This window comes from Schistocerca cancellata, chromosome 8 (genome assembly GCF_023864275.1).
Source record: "Schistocerca cancellata isolate TAMUIC-IGC-003103 chromosome 8, iqSchCanc2.1, whole genome shotgun sequence".
Lineage (NCBI taxonomy): Eukaryota > Metazoa > Arthropoda > Insecta > Orthoptera > Acrididae > Schistocerca > Schistocerca cancellata.
In genome coordinates this window covers 68142182-68164684 of record NC_064633.1, presented here as the reverse complement: position 1 = coordinate 68164684, position 22503 = coordinate 68142182, and the positions used below count along the sequence as shown (strand labels likewise).

Here is a 22503-nt window from a genome sequence, read left to right as displayed (position 1 = left end):
ACAGAGCAAGAGGAAAAAGTCTTCTGTGAGTCTCCATGCAAGCAATAATTTATCTTGTCTCTGGTCCTTATGCAGAATGTACATTGGTGCCGGTAGAATGTGATTCTACAGTCAGCTTCAAATGCTAGTTCTCTAAATTTTCTCAGCTGTGGTTCACAAAAAGATCATTGTCTTTCCTCAAGAGAGTGGCCCATGTAGTTGCTAATGCACTGTTAGCATTAAAGGGAAAAGGCTGTAAGTAACAATTGCTTAAACACTGTTAGCCAGGGTGTAGCTGACATATAATAGAATACATTCAGATTCGTCCTGTGACTGTATATTCACAGGAATATAAAGATCAATTTTTGTGATTGATTTTCAGCAGAGCGTCACCAGAGTAGTAACAAGCCAAAGACAGGAGGAAATGGAGAGACACCTTCATCTCAGCAGGAACCAACTTGGGTTCATGAAATTTTCCAGGGTATTCTTACAAGTGAAACAAGATGTTTAAACTGTGAAACAGTGAGTTTCTTCCATGTACTTTGTTGTGAACAGATAAATCTTAATCAATGTTACCACTTTTTTAATAATTCCTATTTTTCTTGCAGGTCAGCAGTAAAGATGAAGACTTTTTTGATCTTCAGGTTGATGTGGATCAGAACACCAGTATAACTCATTGTCTTAAGTGTTTTAGTAACACTGAAACGTTATGTAGTGATAACAAATTCAAATGTGATAATTGCAGTAGCTATCAAGAAGCTCAGGTAATAACTCAGAGGCATGCAAGTAAAGTTATTTTTTTAGAATTATTTTAAAAATACTTGCCTATACAAGTCTCTCACATTATTTTCTCAATTGTCCAAAGCTCACCCTGTACTCCCCTCCCTCATAAAACGAATCTAACCACTTGCTGCATGTAAGGTTTCTCTCAAAGTGCAAGACATTATAGTATTTCCCATTGTTGAGAAAACCATTTTAAATCATTATCCTTGGCTATGCAATAACTGCTTATCCTCTAAGCACTTGTTGTCTGTAGTTGGCTACTGTATCATTCACAGGAAGCTGACCTGTCACAGACCTAAACCTTTGTTTCAGTTTGGAAATAATTTTGCCTTGTACAAGAAGAAATAATTACTGGTCATTATTCATAATTGTTTTCCTATAACTGTGTAACTGACTTCACAACTGAGCAATCATTTTGATGGCTGCGACATGTACTCACGTGAAACTGCAATCTAATGCTGATTTTCACTCTTTCTCTGGAGTCCATTTAATAAAACGGTCAAGGATAGGTATTATTGTTAGATTCGGCATTTCATGATTGTTATATAATGGAATACAGTAAAAAGTAACTTCAGTATACTTACATTTCTTCTCCTATTATGTTGTTTAAAAATGGATGTTACACAGATGTTAACTTCATCACAGGATTAGATTTCTCCCTCTGTGTCTTCACACATTATGTGCCTCTTTTTTTCTGATATATCATTTTAACTGTGTGTTTTTCTTTGTTGCAGTCTAGACGTTTTGTTGTCATTCTTGTAAGAGTCACTGTTCTCCATTATCCTCTTTATAAACAATGTTATTATGGAGCTCCTTTTTCTACCAATTTGTACAGCTGAAAATTATTGTTATTAATTATGCCAGATGCATTCAATTTTTTTTTATTTCCAACAGTATCATCAATGACCTAATATTACAGTCTACAAGGGGAACTAAGTTACACATTATTATGGCAGGCCAAGTAAATTTTATTGAATCCTGCACTGTACTTCAAAGTGACAGAGATACACGGCACTATTTTGCAGTGTAGTCACAAGTACCTGTAAACAACGGTTGGAACATTCTACCAAGTGTTCAGTTCCTCAACAATAGAAATCCATCCTCAGTCAGGGAGACATCAAGAACTGCTGGGAATATGTTGTGTTGGTTGTCTAAGTGCCTCTGCGTGTTCCCTAATGAGGGCAACTGTCTGTGATGCGACAAAGCACTTAATTTTTTGATTGTACATCTCAGACTTCCATCCAACCCCCTAATAGTAAAAAAAATTCTAATGCTGTAAGACCTGGTGGCCTTGATGGCCAGTTAATTGTACTACCATGATCAATCCAGCAATTAGGATAACTGTGGTTGTGATGTTCCCTCACATGTCTGGTAAAATGTGTTCTATCACCAAAACCATTTAGAATAAGGCATATTCCCATATGAACTTTTTGATTTAGATGAGCATTCCTGCCATTTCCTCAAAGTTTGACCATTCCTCCTGGTACATGTTGCAGATTTGTTACATTTTAAGGTTAATAAAATACACATCAGCCCGAATCCCCAACTTTTCACTGCAAACGAAATTTATTCATTCGTTCAGTCATTTTTCATAGAGCTCATAAACTTTCAGGTACATGGAATAAGTCAGTGTGTGCATTAGTGAAAGGCAAGGAAGTCTTAGAAATGTCTTCTCAATACTACAATAAGCTATCACCAAACACTGAAGGCCTCTGTGATGGAGGAGTTGTCTGATGATGTGATTCAGGAAGAAGTGACAGTCAAAACAGCAAACATAGGGGTTAAATGTTAGCAAGAGTTTAATAGAGCTTTGCAAAACTTGTGATGAAATAAGGCAGACGGGATAGATAACACTCCTTTGAGCTTTTGAAATAATTAGGGAAAGTGACTATTCAAGCTGGTGTGTAGAATATGTCTGGATACATACCTGTGGGAATTATGTTGCATGTGAATTCCACCATTTACCTTCTTTCACTGATAACACTGATAGATATGCTAGTGGACACTTTATTAGACCACTACATGTTAAAAGAAACTTGCACATTATACTGCACTCTGTGCTACACGATACACAGCGAACAGACACAACATACACGTGGCACACAGAACATGACAATGCAAGGGAAAGTCACTGTTATACAACATCATATGAAATGTCATGGCTAACAGACATCAGACATTTGTGAATGCTTTGATTAAACTCAACAGCCTCACTTCAAAATGTTCAAGTGATTCTCTTAAAAATACCTAGACCCATACAATCTGTGAAGTCTTTCTTAATCCTTTTTTCATTGTGACTGCTAGCATATCATTTGTCTGTAAGTAAAATGTTACAACTGTGTTGGATACTGTTTCCTTTAAAAAATTATGTTGTACAACAACATGCTTGGTCCTTTTATGATATGAAGAATCAACAGACAAATTTAAAGTGCACTAATTATCATTAAACAAAGTTATACATTTGTTATAGCTTATCAGTTGATGCAATAAACTTCTTAAATAAATGGTATCTCAACAAGCCTCAGAAAGAGCCATATACTCAGTCTCTGTGCTAAAGAGAGCAACGGTTTTCTGCTTAGCACTCTGCCATGAAATTACAGTATCTCACAAGTTTATAAGAAAACCAGTTTATGATTTCCAGACTAAGGAACAGTTTGCCCAATCTGCATCTCATAATTCTAAATCTCCTTTTGTAAGCTTCAGTCAGTAATTCTTTTAGTGCATTTCCTATGCTTGTCAGAATATGAATTATTAAACTGGTTTGAATAGATCACATTGAAAGAAAAATGTTAAATACAGAAAAATACATTATGGTACCTAATAAATCATCAGACTTATTTCTTTTTCACTTAGAAAATGAAGTTTAGTTTTAATAAGTGTTTTTACAGTTTCATGTTATGACATATTGGACGTTCCCATCAGCTGACCAGTGTACATTTCTTGACGTAAAGCCAACACTCCATTGATTTCCATCCGTAAACCAATTTTTAGCTATTCCTAACTCCTTTAGTTCAAATTCCAAATTTAGCTTATCTTTTAAGAATTCAGTCTCACGTTTGTCATTTGAGGAAAAAAAAAATTTTTTTTACAGAAATTGTCTACACAGAAAGCTATCATGCTAACTAAGCCTTTGTCCTTATGTTTTAAAAACAAGCAAGGTTCTAGTCTAGACCATTTGTAACCTCAACAATTTAAAACATTGCTTACTCTTATAGAGTTCACAGACTGTTTCAACCCATACATGGCCCTTTCTAACTTCAAAACTTTTCCATTATCGTTACAAAGATTAAAAACCTTCAGCTTGCTTTAGAAAAATTTTCTGTTTGAGAATACCATTTAAAAAAGATGTCCTCACATGAAGATATTGTTTAAATTTAGTACAGCAATTAAAGCTATTAGAAGTCTTACTACAGGAGAAAGTAGTTTCATTGTAATCAATTCCAGGTTTCTCAGTGTTTCTTCTAGCCAATAACTTGGCATGGTTCTTCACTTTACCTTCACTGTTGACTTTCGTTTGGAACAACTATTTACACTTCACAACATTAGCACCATGTGCCAGGTGGTGGTGTTTTCAAAAGCTTGAAGCTCTTCCATAGCACATTCCCATACTTGTACATCAGGCCTGGGAGGGTTTCCTCCACTGTTGTTGGGTCCTCTATTTGATGAGAAGTTTCAGCAGGAAAATGTCTCATAATCATCAGATCATCTTATTGGTTTAAATTGGCGTTGTGATCTTCTAATCTTCTGCACTTTATCTTCTTGTGATAAGTTTTTGACTCTCAGCATCTTCCTTTGATGTAACTAAGTCTTCTAAATTCCAAACATCATGTGAGTCTTATCTTGATGTGGGATCAGACTTCTGCTTTACTTCATCTTCCTGCACCATGATTTTTTATTTTAATTTCTTCATCTTAACATTTTCTGTTATAGTCACATATTTCTGCTTATCACTACATCATTCACTTCTGAATCAATAATTTCTTTGCCTTATTATCCCATTTTGTTATCTTAACTTTGGTAACATGCATGATGACCTTGATTCCAATTATTCTGAGATGTCTAATGTGTGGTTTCTTGCCAGTTCACAGTTCATAAGATGTGTTTTGCTACCTAAACTTGAACACGTCAACCTATCCATGAGAATATACTGCAGTATTAACAGTTTAAGCCTAAAATCTTTTATAATTTTACTATCAGATAGTATGCACTCGCCTTTTGGCACAGTTCTGTTCAACCTTCATGCTGAACCTTTCTGTTCTAGTGTACAATGAGACACTGCTTTCAGTTCACTGTAAAAACGTGTCCAGCAGATTTCTTTACTGTTATCTGTTCTCAATGTTTTCATGTTCATTTCTTGCTAATTTTCTGACATTTTTAAATATTCTTGAAATTTTTCACAAGTATCATCCTTTGTCTTTAGAGAGTACACAAACCTATTCGGCTGTACTCATCTTCCAAAATGAGAAAATATTGTGCATTTAAATGACCTAGTTTTCTATGTCATTCAGATGCAGTAACTGTTCCTGAAACAATACATAACCTGTCAATGTTGAGTTTATAAGCACCATTTATCATATTTGCAGTTGCAGCTAACTGTTTATCCCTGTTAAAAATATTACAGTGATCATTATTAAATTGAACTGAGTTCCCTTGTTCAATCAGTCTGCTTACAGATTGTTGTTATTTTGCAGTGCACACATTTCCACTGTAATGGCATAGGTAGGCTTTCCAATAAATGATGTTAAAATCAACTTCTGCAGAGCACAACACTGGAATTTGTGTGATTCACTCCCACAATTTTGTGCATGCTCTCCATACTCTTCATCCAACTTTTATTTGCTTTGAGATGCACTTCAGCTCCAGAATCAACTTACCAGTCACTTCTGTTAAAAGAACTATTTAAAGATGTTTCATTGAAGGCATTTGAGGTTCTGCTTTGTCAGGTATCATTAACATCACTGTTAGCACACTTATAAAATATTCGGACTTTATGCACTTACAGAAAATAACTTTATCCTTGTTAGGGAAGTCAAACAACAGTTCCAGTCTCTTCCCCAAGTCCACTGGTGATTTTACTTCTCTTGCATGTACTTGGGAGGAGGCATCAATAGTAAAAATTATTTTTACTTTGGCCTTGGATCACCTTTTTCAGCTTCTGAGACATATTTGGCCAATCCTTTGAGAATAAGCACATTCTCAATTGCAAAAGCCCCATTTCAATAGTTGTTGCATCTTTTCACCTTTGGCATACTAATCAAACTAACTGTTATCATTTTTGTAGAGTAAAACAATTCTCCTTTGGAACAATGGTATCCTAAGTTTGAAATAATGACATGTTATTCCAAGTCTGTTAACCGTTTTAACATCCAGTTACCTGGATATTTGGGCCTATAACCTTTTCAGAGTTCCGCATTACAGCAAGAGACAATGGTCACACACATAGTTCAGTACAACTGATAACTTAAAAGAAACAACATACTTCTTAAAAGAAACAATAGTCTTGTTATTAATGTAATTTATATTACAGGTGATAAATTCCTTTATTTTGTAGAATGGATGGGCAACTAACCAGTCATCCAGTGCTTGTTTGAATGCTTGTTCTGGTAAACCTTGTACAGACTGTGGGAGCTTGTTACATAATTTGCACCCCACCACTTCATGTTAAAAGAAACTAATAAATTATACTCCACTCAGTGCTACAAGATATATAGCAGAGAGGCATCACACACTCACACCACACAGAACACAAGAAGACAAGTCAAAGACGTACGAAAGATCATGGCTCACAGAAACCATGGACATTCATTTGAATGCTTTGATTAAACTCTACCACCAGATGTCCAGAAAAATATCATCCCACAATCCCAAAGGTAATGAGATCAGATATATATGAGAACGGTTGGACACTCAGCTTAATGGCTCATGCATCCATGTTGCTGACAAGAATAATATACAAAACAGTAGTAAGGAAAATAAGGTTCTATTAGATATAATCGGTTTGACTTTTAGCAAGGTAAGGGCAGCAGACATGCAGTTCTGACATTGTGATTGATAATGGAAGCAAGACATAAAGAAGAATCGAGACATGTCCGTAAGATTTGTTGACCTGAAAAAGCATTTGACAATGTAAAATGGTGCAAGATGTTCAAAGTTATGTAAAAAGGAGTAAGTTATAGGGAAAGGTGAGAAATATACAATATGAACAAGAATGAAGAGGGAATAATAAGAATGGAAGACCAAAAACTATATGCTCAGATTAAAAAGGGTGTAAGACAGGGATGTAGTCTTTTGCCCTTACTGTTCAATCCATACATCAAAGAAGCAATGATGGAAATAAAAGAAAGATTCAAGATTATGATTAAAATTCAAGATGGAAGGATGTCAATGAAAAGATTTGCTGATAACTTTGCTAATCTCACTGTAAGTGGAGAAGAAATACAGGACTTATTGAATGGAATAAACACTCAGAGTACAGAATATGAACTGAGTGTAAACCAAAGAAAGCTGAAAATAATGAGGAGTGCCAATAGCAGAAATGATATTAGCAATAAACTTGTCAAAACTGGGAACCAAGAAGCAGACAAAGTTAAGGAATTCCACTGTCTAGGAAGCAAAACAACACATGATGTAGGAAACAGAGGGCCAAAAAGCAGATTAGCAGAGATGAGGGCATTTCTGTCCAAGAGAAGTCGACTCGCACAAACATCAGCGTTAAACTGAGGAAGATATTTCTAAGGATGTACATTTGGAGCACAGTATTCTGTGGATTGTGACAAAACTGGTAAAGAAGAGACTCAAAGCGATTGAGGTGTGGTGCTACAGAAGAAATGTTGAAAGTTATGTGGACTGATAAAGTAAGGAATGGAACAATGGAAACTCCATGTTGGAATATCAACAATATTATGAAAAGTATAGGTTGCTAGTTACGGTAAAGGTGATCCATTGAGTTGCAGACACACAATGAAAAAACTTTCACACATTATAGCTTTCGGCCAAAGCCTTCTTCAGCAAAGGAACGTGTGGGCAGTTGTGCGTCCACACCAGGGTTGGCAGAAGTTCTGGAAATCGCAGAATATCAGAGAATTTCAAACATGTCAAGGAAACTTGGTGGGGAGAGGGGGGGGGGGGGGACACTGGAAAAATGTCATTTTTGTATCGGTAGATGAAATGGTTTGTTTACTGAAATGTCATGCATCGTAGCTGGCTGGGCACAGCTGAGTACATGCACTAGTTCGCTACTGTGAAAGTGTGTGCGCTCTTGTTTTCTGGCAAAGGCTATGGCCAAAAATTTTATGTGTGAGAATGTGATTGTCCTTCCTATGTGCCTGTCTGCAGTTCAATGGTCATCTTCACGGTGAGTTGCTACCTTTCCTCGTTAGTATTGAATTAACCACTGTACTCTCATTTCATCACCGTGGTGTCTGTGACATAAGTAGTTGGCCATACAACACATGAGAGGACTTCCATGGCGTGCCAAAACTGCAGGCCATTTCTGTGGGTATCTCTAATGGATTGGGCGTGCCAGTCTGAAGCCCATTGTTTCCCAGTGATGAGCAGGCCCTGCCCCTCGGATCTAGTCTCACCAATCTCCCCGCAGTCCAGGTCTGTTTATGTGTGGTGTAATGAGGCAGATTTTCATCAAGGACCCTGGACTACGCTGCTCCTCAGCAGGCCAGAGGCCACGAGCAATGGATTTCAGGAATTTTTACTGTCTCACTGCAAGTACATTGTACAGTGCAGCATTCTACAGACATTTTATTTATTCTAGTACATTTTGGCACTTTGAAAGTGGTCCATAAATTAGGAAATAGTATGATAAGAAGAAGAAGAAGAAAATAGAGGCAGACATACAATGAGAGGTCTTCGTCAATATCTTGATAATATCATTTACCCCATCCCACATTCCAGCAGGCCAGGTGTATTCATATCATACGATTTATGAAGGCTGGGCAGGAGAAGTTATTCGTTGATGGAATTATGGAATTATTAATGTATTTAAATTCATGTTGTACCCATATGGCTTACCAGGAGTCGGTAAATCATCATTGATAGAAACTTGGATAGAGTATGATAATATATCAGAGTATGTGTTCTGTCTGACTCCTGGTGAATTTACATTTCAAGGCATGAGGGACTTTCATAAAGTTATTTTATTTGAAGAATTCTCATCGGATAGATGGAAAATGTATAGCCCATAGCTTAAGAGGTTGTTTGAAAGAAAGTCATTTTCTATAAATGTTAAATTTGAGTCACATCACCTGCAATACTGTAGCTAACTACATCAGATAGTACTTAAAAGTGTAGTCAGAAAATCCTGCCATAATTTTTGAATATGATTAATGATGAATAATTAAATGATGATGGCGTCCTCTTGGGTAAAATATTCCAGAGGTAAAATAGTCCCCCATTCGGATCTCTGGGCGGGGACTACTCAAGAGGACGTCGTTATCAGGAGAAAGAAAACTGGCGTTCTACGGATCGGAGCGTGGAATGTCAGATCCCTTAATCGGGCAGGTAGGTTAGAAAATTTAAAAAGGGAAATGGATAGGTTAAAGTTAGATATAGTGGGAATTAGTGAAGTTCGGTGGCAGGAGGAACAAGACTTCTGGTCAGGTGACTACAGGGTTGTAAACACAAAGTCAAATAGGGGTAATGCAGGAGTAGGTTTAATAATGAATAGGAAAATAGGAATGCGGGTAAGCTACTACAAACAGCATAGTGAACGCATTATTGTGGCCAAGATAGATACGAAGCCCACACCTACTACAGTAGTACAAGTTTATATGCCAACTAGCTCTGCAGATGATGAAGAAATTGAAGAAATGTATGGTGAAATAAAAGAAATTATTCAGATAGTGAAGGGAGACGAAAATTTAATAGTCATGGGTGACTGGAATTCAACAGTAGGAAAAGGAAGAGAAGGAAACATAGTAGGTGAATATGGATTGGGGCTAAGAAATGAAAGAGGAAGCCGCCTGGTAGAATTTTGCACAGAGCACAACTTAATCATAGCTAACACTTGGTTCAAGAATCATAAAAGAAGGTTGTATACATGGAAGAACCCTGGAGATACTAAAAGGTATCAGATAGATTATACAGGGTGTTTCAAAAATGACCGGTATATTTGAAACGGCAATAAAAACTAAACGAGCAGCGATAGAAATACACCGTTTGTTGCAATATGCTTGGGACAACAGTACATTTTCAGGCGGACAAACTTTCGAAATTACAGTAGTTACAATTTTCAACAACAGATGGCGCTGCAAGTGATGTGAAAGATATAGAAGACAACGCAGTCTGTGGGTGCGCCATTTTGTACGTCGTCTTTCTGCTCTAAGAGTGTGCTGTTCACAACGTGCAAGTGTGCTGTGGACAACATGGTTTATTCCTTAGAACAGAGGATCTTTCTGGTGTTGGAATTCCACCGCCTAGAACACAGTGTTGTTGCAACAAGACGAAGTTTTCAACGGAGGTTTAATGTAACCAAAGGACTGAAAAGCGATACAATAAAGGATCTGTTTGAAAAAATCAACGGACTGGGAACGTGACGGATGAACGGGCTGGAAAGGTAGGGCGACCGCGTACGGCAACCACAGAGGGCAACGCGCAGCTAGTGCAGCAGGTGATCCGACAGCGGCCTCAGGTTTCCGTTCGCCGTGTTGCAGCTGCGGTCCAAATGACGCCAACGTCCACGTATCGTCTCATGCGCCAGAGTTTACACCTCTATCCATACGAAATTCAAACGCGGGAACCCCTCAGCGCCGCTACCATTGCTGCACGAGAGACATTCGCTAACGATATAGTGCACAGGATTGATGACAGGGATATGCATGTGGGCAGCATTTGGTTTACTGACGAAGCTTATTTTTACCTGGACGGCTTCGTCAATAAACAGAACTGGCGCATATGGGGAACCGAAAAGCCCCATGTTGCAGTCCCATCGTCCCTGCATCCTCAAAAAGTACTGGTCTGGGCCGCCATTTCTTCCAAAGGAATCATTGGCCCATTTTTCAGATCCGAAACGATTACTGCATCACGCTATCTGGACATTCTTCGTGAATTTGTGGCAGTACAAACTGCCTTAGACGACACTGCGAACACCTCGTGGTTTATGCAAGATGGTGCCCGGCCACATCGCACGGCCGATGTCTTTAATTTCCTGAATGAATATTTCGATGATCGTGTGATTGCTTTGGGCTATCCGAAACATACAGGAGGCGGCGTGGATTGGCCTCCCTATTCGCCAGACATGAACCCCTGTGACTTCTTTCTGTGGGGACACTTGAAAGACCAGGTGTACCGCCAGAATCCAGAAACAATTGAACAGCTGAAGCAGTGCATCTCATCTGCATGTGAAGCCATTCCGCCAGACACATTGTCAAAGGTTTCGGGTAATTTCATTCAGAGACTACGCCATATTATTGCTACGCATGGTGGATATGTGGAAAATATCGTACTATAGAGTTTCCCAGACCGCAGCGCCATCTGTTGTTGACAATTGTAACTACTGTAATTTCGAAAGTTTGTCTGCCTGAAAATGTACTGTTGTCCCAAGCATATTGCAACAAACGGTGTATTTCTATCGCTGCTCGTTTAGTTTTTATTGCCGTTTCAAGTGTACCGGTCATTTTTGAAACACGCTGTATAATGGTAAGACAGAGATTTAGGAACCAGGTTTTAAATTGTAAGACATTTCCAGGGGCAGGTGTGGACTCTGACCACAATCTATTGGTTATGACCTGTAGATTAAAACTGAAGAAACTGCAAAAAGGTGGGAATTTAAGGCGATAGGACCTGGATAAACTGAAAGAACCAAAGGTTGTACAGAGTTTCAGGGAGAGCATAAGAGAACAATTGACAGGAATGGGGGAAAGAAATACAGTAGAAGAAGAATGGGTAGCTTTGAGGGATGAAGTAGTGAAGGCAGCAGAGGATCAAGTAGGTAAAAAGACGAGGGCTAGTAGAAATCCTTGGGTAACAGAAGAAATATTGAATTTAATTGATGAAAGGAGAAAATAAAAAAAATGCAGTAAAGGAAGCAGGCAAAAAGGAATACAAACGTCTCAAAAATGACATCGACAGGAAGTGCAAAATTGCTAAGCAGGGATGGCTAGAGGACAAATGTAAGGATGTAGAGGCTTATTTCACTAGGGGTAAGATAGATACTGCCTACAGGAAAATTAAAGAGACCTTTGGAGATAAGAGAAACACTTGTATGAACATCAAGAGCTCAGATGGAAACCCAGTTCTAAGCAAAGAAGGGAAAGCAGAAAGGTGGAAGGAGTATATAGAGGATCTATACAAGGGCGATGTACTTGAGGACAATATTATGGAAATGGAAGAGGATGTAGATGAAGATGAAATGGGAGATGCGATACTGCGTGAAGAGTTTGACAGAGCACTGAGGGACCTGAGTCGAAACAAGGCCCCCGGAGTATACAACATTCCATTGGAACTACTGACGGCCTTGGGAGAGCCAGTCCTGACAAAACTCTACCATCTGGTGAGCAAGATGTATGAAACAGGCGAAATACCCTCAGACTTCAAGAAGAATATAATAATTCCAATTCCAAAGAAAGCAGGTGTTGACAGATGTGAAAATTACCGAACAATCAGTTTAATAAGCTACAGCTGCAAAATACTAACACGAATTCTTTACAGACGAATGGAAAAACTAGTAGAAGCCGACCTCGGGGAAGATCAGTTTGGATTCCGTAGAAATACTGGAACACGTGAGACAATACTGACCTTACGACTTATCTTAGAAGAAAGATTAAGGAAAGGCAAACCTACGTGTCTAGCATTTAGAGAAAGCTTTTGACAATGTTGACTGGAATACTCTCTTTCAAATTCTAAAGTTGGCAGGGGTAAAATACAGGGAGCTAAAGGCTATTTACAATTTGTACAGAACCCAGATGGCAGTTATAAGAGTCGAGGGACATGAAAGGGAAGCAATGGTTGGGAAGGGAGTAAGACAGGGTTGTAGCCTCTCCCCGATGTTATTCAATCTGTATATTGAGCAAGCAGTAAAGGAAACAAAAGAAAAATTCGGAGTAGGTATTAAAATCCATGGAGAAGAAATAAAAACTTTGAGGTTCGCTGATGACATTGTAATTCTGTCAGAGACAGCAAAGGACTTAGAAGAGCAGTTGAACGGAATGGATGGTGTCTTGAAGGGAGGATATAAAATGAACATCAACAAAAGCAAAACAAGGATAATGGAATGTAGTTGAATTAAGTCAGGTGATGTTGAGGGTATTAGATTAGGAAATGGGACGCTTAAAGTAGTAAAGGAGTTTTGCTATTTGGGGAGCAAAATAACTGATGATGGTCCAAGTAGAGAGGATATAAAATGTAGACTGGCAATGGCAAGGAAAGCGTTTCTGAAGAAGAGAAATTTGTTAACATTGAGTATAGATTTAAGTGTCAGGAAGTCATTTCTGAAAGTATTTGTATGGAGTGTAGCCATGTATGGAAGTGAAACATGGACGGTAAATAGTTTGGACAAGAAGAGAATAGAAGCTTTTGAAATGTGGTGCTACAGAAGAATGCTGAAGATTAGATGGGTAGATCACGTAACTAATGAGGAAGTATTGAATAGGATTGGGGAGAAGAGAAGTTTGTGGCACAACTTGACCAGAAGAAGAGATCGGTTTGTTGGGACATGTTCTGAGGCATCAAGGGATCACCAATTTAGTATTGGAGGGCAGCGTGGAGGGTAAAAATCGTAGGGGGAGACCAAGAGATGAATACACTAAGCAGATTCAGCAGGATGTAGGTTGCAGTAGGTACTGGGAGATGAAGAAGCTTGCACAGGATAGAGTAGCATGGAGAGCTGCATCAAACCAGTCTGAGGACTGAAGACCACAATAACAACAACAATTTTTGAATAATTGCTAATGGCTACAGTTATGAAAAACTTCTTACTAGGTTTAATCTGCTTCATAGAATCTCCTCTATGCTCCTCTGGAGAAATGTCTCCAACACCCAACTGCGTAGGGGCGACAGGATGAAAATTTTGTAAGTCCAGATTTTGATGTCAGTACTTAAGATTTTTGCTCACAAGTTTAGAAGTACAGAAATCCCTCCTCTTCTTGTCAACTTATGGTTTTACTCATCCTTGAGATTTCACTTGTACGGATATCGGGGAATTTCACTTTGGAAATTTGTGGCAACCCTGTACACGTGCGTGTGCACACACCCATGCACACGCACGCAAAAAGCAAGCAGACACACACCTTATGTACACCTGGCAACTACCACCATCAGCTCTGACTGGAATTCCAGTCATGGTACCGACCATGTGTGCATAGGTGTGCTTGCTTGTGTGAATATGTGTGTTTTGTTTGCTGAAGAAGGCTTTGGCCGTAAGATATGATGTGTAACAGGCTTTTTGTTGTGCCTTATTGCAACTCAGCGGGTCACCTTTACAGTGAGTGGTCATCTATCCTTTTCTTAATATTGTTAAAGTATGAAATGTGGTGGTTCCCTGTAGAATGGCAAGGCGACGACAACTGTGTGGCGGTCGTCCATGCAGGTCTCCCGCAAGGAGTCTGTTGTCCTCTGCCGGCTGCGCATTGGGCACACTTGGCTTACACACGGCCACTTACTGCGCCGTGAGGATGCACCTCTATGTCGCTGCGGCTCCGTTTTATCTGTGGTCCATATCTTATTGGAGTGTCCGCTTTTAGCTGTGCTCAGGCAGACGTTCGCACTGCCTGACACGCTCCCTGCCCTTTTAACAGATGACCCTGCTATGGCTGGCTTAGTTTTGCGTTTTATTCGGGCAGGGGGTTTTTATCATTTAATATGAGTGTTTATGTTTTATTTTATTGTTTTGTGTTGATTCTGGCCTTTGGCCTACAGTTTTAAACTCAGTTTTTAATGTGTTTTCAGTGGTTGGCTTTTCCTTTTTTTTGTTCCTATGGTCGGTCGGCCAACCACCGTCACACTCTGTGTGATTTTATTTCGTTTTGTCTGGTCCTTGTCTATGTTTCTTTTGTTCTGTGTCGTCTGTCTCCTATTCTGTTAAACATTTTTTATTCTCTGTGGGTATTTTTAGTTTTTTGGAAAAAGGGACCGATGACCTCTGCAGTTTGGTCCCTTTAATCCTCCAACCAACCAACCAACCAACCAACCAACCAACCTGTAGAATGGGCGAACAAAGGAACATATGGAAAATACTGACGAGAAGAAGGAACAAGCTGATAGGGCATGTTAAGACATCAGGGAGTAAATTACATGGCACTAGAGGGAGCTCTACAGAGTGAAAACTGTAGGGGAAGACAAATAATTGAGGACACAAGGCACAAGTGCTACTCTGAGATGAAGAGGTTGGTGCAGGAGAGGAATTCATGGCAGGCCCCATCAATCCCTTTAGATGACTGAGGACTGAAAACAAGAGGAGGAGGGGGAGGAAAAGAATAACTGCTGAACGCTATACATTGTTATGCTGTCAGAATTCAATCAAGGAAATTGGAAAGAAAGCTTAAAGCTGCTGTCTCCTCAGAAATACTGTAGAGCTGCTTGTGGAGCATACTTCCCTATTTGGTCCATACTAACACCATACATTTGTCCCATTTGTGAGGAGGCTATTGAATGTACAAGAGTGTAATTTGTACCAGACATTAAGTATCTGCTGTGCATTATACTAAACCTAAATATTATTTTTGAGCTGCTTTCTTTTCTTTTTTTCAATACATTTAGAAAACGAAAGGATCCAAAATTTTGCCATATTTTTCTTAATTTACAATTTTATTTAGAAGAAAATAACACAAAATTTTACTTTTTTTTTTTTTTTTTTTTTTTTTTTTTTTTTTTTTTTTTTTTTTTTTTTTTTTGAGGTTCCATAGCTGAAGATGGTAGTTACCTAGATACATACTAAATTTTATTGAATTATCGTGAATAGTTCTTCAGAAAAAGGGTCTTTAGATGATCAAAAGCAGTTTGATCCGTATGTTTTGTCTTCTTCTGCCTCTTGTCACCTCCAACTTTTGTTTATGACACCTAGCTGATTGTCTTGCTTTTTTTTAGCATCTTGCATCTACAGTTGTCACAATGGTGAAGACCTGAGACCATATTCTTCCCAGGAATAATTCCTAATTTTTGTAGTACCCAAGACTTGGCAACATTTTCACAGTTGTATGTGAGAACAGCATCGTGGACTCTGCATACCTACAAATGTCTGCATACCTACAAACACAGTTTTTGGTAGACCCAAATCAAGCTGTTGAAACACTCATTTGGATTTTGGGTTTGCCCATGAAAACTCTTCTTTGGTAGCTCAGACCTTGCCAAGTCTCTGAATATGGGTTTTATAGTACTAAGTACAGCTGCTGGAAGACTATGCTTATGCAAATAAAATTCTCCAGTCAATCCTGCCCTGTTAAACTTGCAGCACCATGATGTATCACCTTTTGGGCAGAACGATGGGCATGGGCTTTCATCTGTAGCAGAATTATAAAAAATATTGCCCACACATCATTCTTTGTAGCCCCTATATTGTCCTTTTTCTGTCTAATTGCCTGTCCATAATAAATCTGGAGATTTTCTATTTCATTCTTAGTCAAACAACCTTGTCATATCAGCAGTTTACCACCATGTAATATTTTACCTTTAAGGTCGACAATTAGTTTCCTAAATCTGGCCCACAAATGTTTTTGTACATGGCTGACACATTCCGTTTTGGTAATCTCCATGTCACCTTAAGGGTTGGTATTCACTGCACTTGTATAGGCCTTGTTGTCACCATCTCCAAGATACGCCTCTCTTTCTCTTCTGTTCATTAAAATATTTTTTTAAACCAAATACTTCCATTCCACCATCGTTACCCTAATAGTTCGAAGAACATTTTCATTTGTGTTCTTTGTTTCTGCATCTTGTTAATCTTTTGTAAGTTTGACGGAATCTAGTCATAATTTCTACATCGGTGAACTTCACTGTGTCTACACTTGTTGCTGTAACAACACTGTTCAGGGAGAGATGTCCCCATTTTTGCCGGCTCCCATCTAAAACAATAGGGGGCTTGCGAAACCTTTATTTCTGCAACAGCTTCTCTTACAACATTCCTCATGAGCTACTCACCAACTTCCACTACAACTTTCTCCAGTAAAGCTCCCAGATTCTGAAAGTTCTTTGCAGAGTATGCAGAATATGTTTCCAGCAGCCATACCTTTCCCAACTGAACATAGTGTGTACGCAAGTCTTGTATTTACTTCATAAGGCCTATTTGGGTCTGACTTCAGTGAAGTCAGAAAGGAAATAACAGAATAATAATTATGACAAACAATTAGTTGCAGAATTACGATACCTTTTCTACCACTGTCAGATTCTTCAATCTTCATGAGTTCAGATATTACACACTTCTTGCACATCACAAAATTAAAAACAATGTCAGATAAAATAATCATGCTCATTATAATATTGTTCCTTTCTTCATTTGTTCTATATTCGAAGAAAAAATGTCTTATTGACGAAGCACTGTGAGTAAGTTTGATTGGAGCACTTTTACATGGTGCCGCTGTGATATTTTCACATGATATACATATGTTATGAGTGTACATTCTTTAAACTTTCTCATTTTAAAAACTCCTTTTGGTTTCATCATCTTCAGTGAGATCAAAGTAAAACTGGATTCACAACACCACAAACACACTGATCTTAGCAACAACAGAAACAAACTTCGTAAGATGAAACGTGTGAAACAGTGGAGTGCCGTAATGGCACTGTTACAGATTAGCACACACATTTCACAACTAAAAGACAAGTGAGAAGGAAAGGTTGACATCAGAACTTACTGTCCCAGCAAATCCGAGCATGACATAGACACAATAAAATAAAATAAATGTCCTAAATCCAATTTTTCAGGAAAACCGTTTGGAGAGTAAATGAGCAAGATCCCAAAGGTTCAAATTCCATAAAAATTACATTTTTTTATCCATACCATGTATTGGTCCCATTAATACTTACTTAATTAGAGTGGTATTTTTCAAAGAATGTGTCTACCAACATCTATAAATGGTGTGTTGATCTACAGCCCATTACAACCATTCGTATAGCATTACAATGCACACTGCGCCTTGCTATGAAATTAACAGAGCTTTTCAATATATATTCATATAGATATTCAATAGATATTCAGATAATTTGTAGAAATAATTGCTAATGATATATGTTTTTTATTTTCTTTCGAATTGGTAGGGATTCCCAAATTCTTGCTTTGTTACATGGGAGCTTGTTGAATATCTTCCCACCAGAGTAGATAACTTCATTCTTGACCACAAACAAAATGGCAAAATCTACAGGAAAATTATTTTTGTGTTTTGTAATGTGACTGTGTAAATAAAAGTTCAAACAATGGAAAGTCCATCTTCTACATGATTCCAAAATCCACATACCTAATAATCCTGGTCACCTCAAAGTAGTTGGTTATTGTGCCCCACTGAAATAATGTTGGCCCTCATGGACCAATACCTCCAAGCAATAGCCCAAACTCTAGCCTCCCATACAAAAGACACCGACCACTTTCTTCACCAACTTTCCACCATCCCCACACCTTTACCTCCTGGATCCCTATTTGTCATTGTTGATGTCACTTCCCTATACACAAGCATCCCTCATGACCATGGTCTTGCACTGTTGAACAGTACCTCTCCCAACGTCCTTCAGACTCCAAACTCAATACCTCATACCTCATACACCTTACTAACTTTATCCTAACTCACAGTTATGTTGCCTTTGAAGGTAAGGTATACAAAGAAATCCACAGCACAGCCACGGATACCCACATGACACCCTCCAAAGCCAACTTGTTATGGACAATCTAGAGGAAAGCTTCCTAGCCTCCCAAAACCTCAAACACCTGATCTGTTTCAGGTTCATTCATAATATCTTCAATATGTAGGTTCAAGGCAAAGGCATCCTATCCTCATTCTTTCATAACCTCAACACCTTCTCTCCCATCCGCTTCACCTGGTCCTCCTCAACCCATTGTGCCACCTTCCTGACATTGATCACCTCCTCCTCTTGTCCATACCTCTGTCCACATTAAATGTACCAACAGTAACTGTGTTTCTACAGCTGTCATCCCTTTCACACCAGAAAATTTGTCCCATACATCCTAGCCACCCAGGGATGCTGTATCCGCAGTGACAAGAACTCCCTTGCACAATATTCCGAAGGTCTCACAAAGGCCTTCATGACAGGCACTATCCCCCAGACCTAGACTGCTTTAAAGAAAAATACCTATTCCAGTCCTGTGTGTCACAGGATTATCCTACCCCATCAGAGGCAATGCCACCTGTGAAAGAGCAGCCATGTCATATACCAGTTTTGCTGCAATCATTGCATAGGTGTATATCTATTGGTTTGACTACCAACCAACTGTCCATTAGGATGAATGGTCCCTGCCAAACTGTGGCCAAGAGCAAACTTGACCATCCTGTGGCACAACATGCATCTGAACATAAAATGCTAGATTTCAATGGCTACTTCACAACGCAGGCCATCTGGATTCTCTTATCCATAATCAGTTTTTCTGAAGTATGCAGATGGAGGTTTCCTTACAACACATTCTCCATTCCCAAAATTATTCCAGCCTCAACCTACAATAACTTATTGTTCCCATACCTTGCACTCAACAGTTTATGCCCCTCTCTGTTCCTATCACCTCCTCCCTATTCACTGCCCTCAATGTCATAATGTGCCACGCTCTGCCATTGCATCTATCAGTTTTTCCCCTTCTCTGTTCCTCTCCTTTCCCACACCCCCACACTCCTTTTCCATCCCCCAGAGCATCCTAATGCTGCAGCTGATAGCTTTGTCACATTCCATGTAGCCCTTGCACGCTCCGCATCGTAATAATCTATGCACCCCACTGTCCCTCCCTCTTCTCCGCCCTACTACAGACTGCTGCTTTCATTCAATGAAACTTGGATTCCGACGGGAGCTGGTGGAGATATCAGTCATATGTGCTTCCTTGTGTGAATGTGTGTTTTCTTTTCTCAAGAAGGATATGGCCGAAAGCTAAATGTATAACAGCCTTTTTGTTGTGCCTGTCTGTGACTCAATGTCTCATGTCAGTTCAGCTGAAACTGACTTTTGTGATCAGCAACAAAAATCATTAAGGAGTATGTGTAATGGAAAATGAGTATAAGCATTCGGAGACCTGTAAAAAGGTGTCTACTAGATGTACAGTTGTCTACTTTACACAATATTCTTATTGCTTGCTTCTTCTGGATAAAAACTTTCTTCACTTAGGGTGCAGTGCCCTTTTTGAAAATACAGTATTGGACAGGATAGTTACTGTGAATGGATTCAAAAAGATATGTTGATGTAGCAACATGGAAGTACAGAAAAATCCCTTACAGATTACTGTTCAGTACATAGTTACTGTGAATGGATTCAAAAAGATATGTTGATGTAGCAACATGGAAGTACAGAAAAATCCCTTACAGATTACTGTTCAGTACATTGAAACACGATGTTCAAAATAGACAGACAGACAGACAGACATAAAGAAATTTTCAGCACAAATTGTGCTGTTTGACAAAAATTGTAGTATGAAGCTATAACTACGGTCCACAAATGAAAAAAATAGCAAACTTATGTAATAGACTATTTTAATAATTATAGTTAGTTAACTGTATGTGTAATATAATTGCAGGTCACTGATGAATTTTGGATATAAAAAATGAAACACGTTTTGAATAAATCACATTTTTCAGTTGCTCAACTCAGGATCAAAAAGGTAAAATCATTCTTGGAAACTAGTTTTTATGAGTTAGTTGTCACTTGCTACATTCTGAATAATACTAAACAGTTCATCTGTCATATTTATGCTTCATACAACAATCCTTTAATTAAGGTAGTAGTTATCTATTTATAGTGCTTCAGTTGTCAAAATCTAAATGAAAGTTAAAATTGTGAAGGAAAGAAACTTTTCAGAAGTTTCTCCATGTAAATTATTTTGCCATCTTCTTAACTATACACCATTTCTTAGTGGAACAATGTGCATTATTTGTGTTAACTGCTTTTTACTTTGATACAATCTTAACAAATAATGTAATACCATATAATATTTTAGCACCTATCTCTCTGTTGTTAGTTCATAAGGAGATAAGAGTGTGTGTGTGTGTGTGTGTGTGTGTGTGTGTGTGTGTGTGTTTTCTTTTAACAATGCAAAGAAAATGGCATATTTGTGTAGTTGAGAGAATCCTTATCTACAATGTCTTCTTTCTCCACATGTCACTGGAGAAGTGCTGTAACAAAGAAATGAAAATTGCAGGAGCTCTAGCTCTGCTGTAGAATGGATTGTATTGAGGCGAGGAGGGGGTAATGAATGGTTCGTACATTTTAGGTACAGTGACAAGTTGGTATTTGAAATGTGCTCTTAACTTCCAATTAGCACTGTGCGGAAACATTGGAAGTTAGATGCTCAAGCTTCAGTGAGTCAATAGATATGGAATACTGTAGGATTCATTCAGTTGTTCAATGCTTTAGAGCTGCTAAGCAAAAATTTTACCCAACAAAATCTGATTTTTGACAGTTTATGGAACAAGAAACAGTGTAGATTGGTTGAGTGACAGGCAGACACAGTGAAAAAGATTACTAAACTTCTAAATTTTGGTCCTCAAATTAAGCATTGTGCAATATTAATTTAGCTTTATTGTTTTGTATTATTGGCATTTGATGTACTTACCATGTGCCCAGTCCTGCATTACATCAGCAGTACATTTGATGATTACAACAAATTTGTTAGTACATACATAGTACAATGTAGTCGACAACAAATCATTACACATCATAGTACTAGACAACAAACTTAACTATTTTAGGTTATTGAAGAAAGAGATGAAGAATAGCACCAAAACACTATTTTGAGTGATACTGTGTCATTATCTTCTGGTAGTACAATGGATTTCAAAAGGTAAAGATTAAGCAATACGTAGAATTGGCACTCTCACCTGATACGGTCATATGCTACAGTAATTCTCCATTATTTTTTCTTTTTGTTTTATTATTTCTTGATGAGAGAAGTGTGGTGACTTTGTTGGAAAAATTGGTATTTTAATTTAGTCTCTTTCTTAGTTACTTGATGATCGCTGTACCACTCACATGAAAGTAATGTGTGATAAGGTTAACCTGTTGATGCTGTCATAGTAACAAGTTGGGTAGTCTCTAGCACCTGTTCTGTTGAGATGACTGAGGAAGTTCCTGTGATGAGTGATGTGTTCCTATACCATATTCATTTCTTTTCCCTTTTTTAACCGACAAAATTAATTTGAATAAATATCTTCGTTACATAAGGAAGGTCTCTTTTACTCTGTAAGTTTCCTCAGTGGTATCAGATAACATAAGCTATAACATGCTGATTTGTAGTGATACACATTAACTGTAGAGAAATATCAGTGACAAAGAAATAGAACTTATTTCATAATCATCTGCCTCTCTGATAACTATCATCAAAGTTGATGAATAGTGAACCTTTGCATAAAGATAATCTTTGCATTAGAGCAGAGCTGTGATTTTTAGTTACCATATAGCTTTGTTCATGTTTTTAACTTCAGATACTTTAACTGTAGCAGGTTCTGAATGTATGATAGTATCTGCATGAAAGACAGAAATCAAATACTGATTTTCTAGAAGCCGTGAAATGTAGATACAGATTAAGGCCATTCTTTCCACATTTAACATTCAGTAGCCCCACTTTCAAACGAGTCCACTGTGGATCGGCAGTACAGT

The 22503-nt window shown here is 38.2% G+C and overlaps 1 protein-coding gene across 2 annotated transcripts in view; it reads left to right on the top strand.

The window, feature by feature from the left end:
• Positions 1 to 22503, top strand: part of LOC126094475 (ubiquitin carboxyl-terminal hydrolase 46) — a 98945-nt gene that overhangs the window by 49701 nt on the left and 26741 nt on the right. Inside the window, exons 5-6 of one of the 2 annotated variants that reach the window (XM_049908867.1) lie at positions 365 to 501; positions 588 to 743. In XM_049908867.1, coding sequence (XP_049764824.1) covers positions 365 to 501; positions 588 to 743 — 293 coding nt within the window. Of the gene's footprint in view, positions 1 to 361; positions 502 to 587; positions 744 to 22503 lie in introns of both variants that reach the window. The other variant, XM_049908866.1, reaches the window with a different exon arrangement.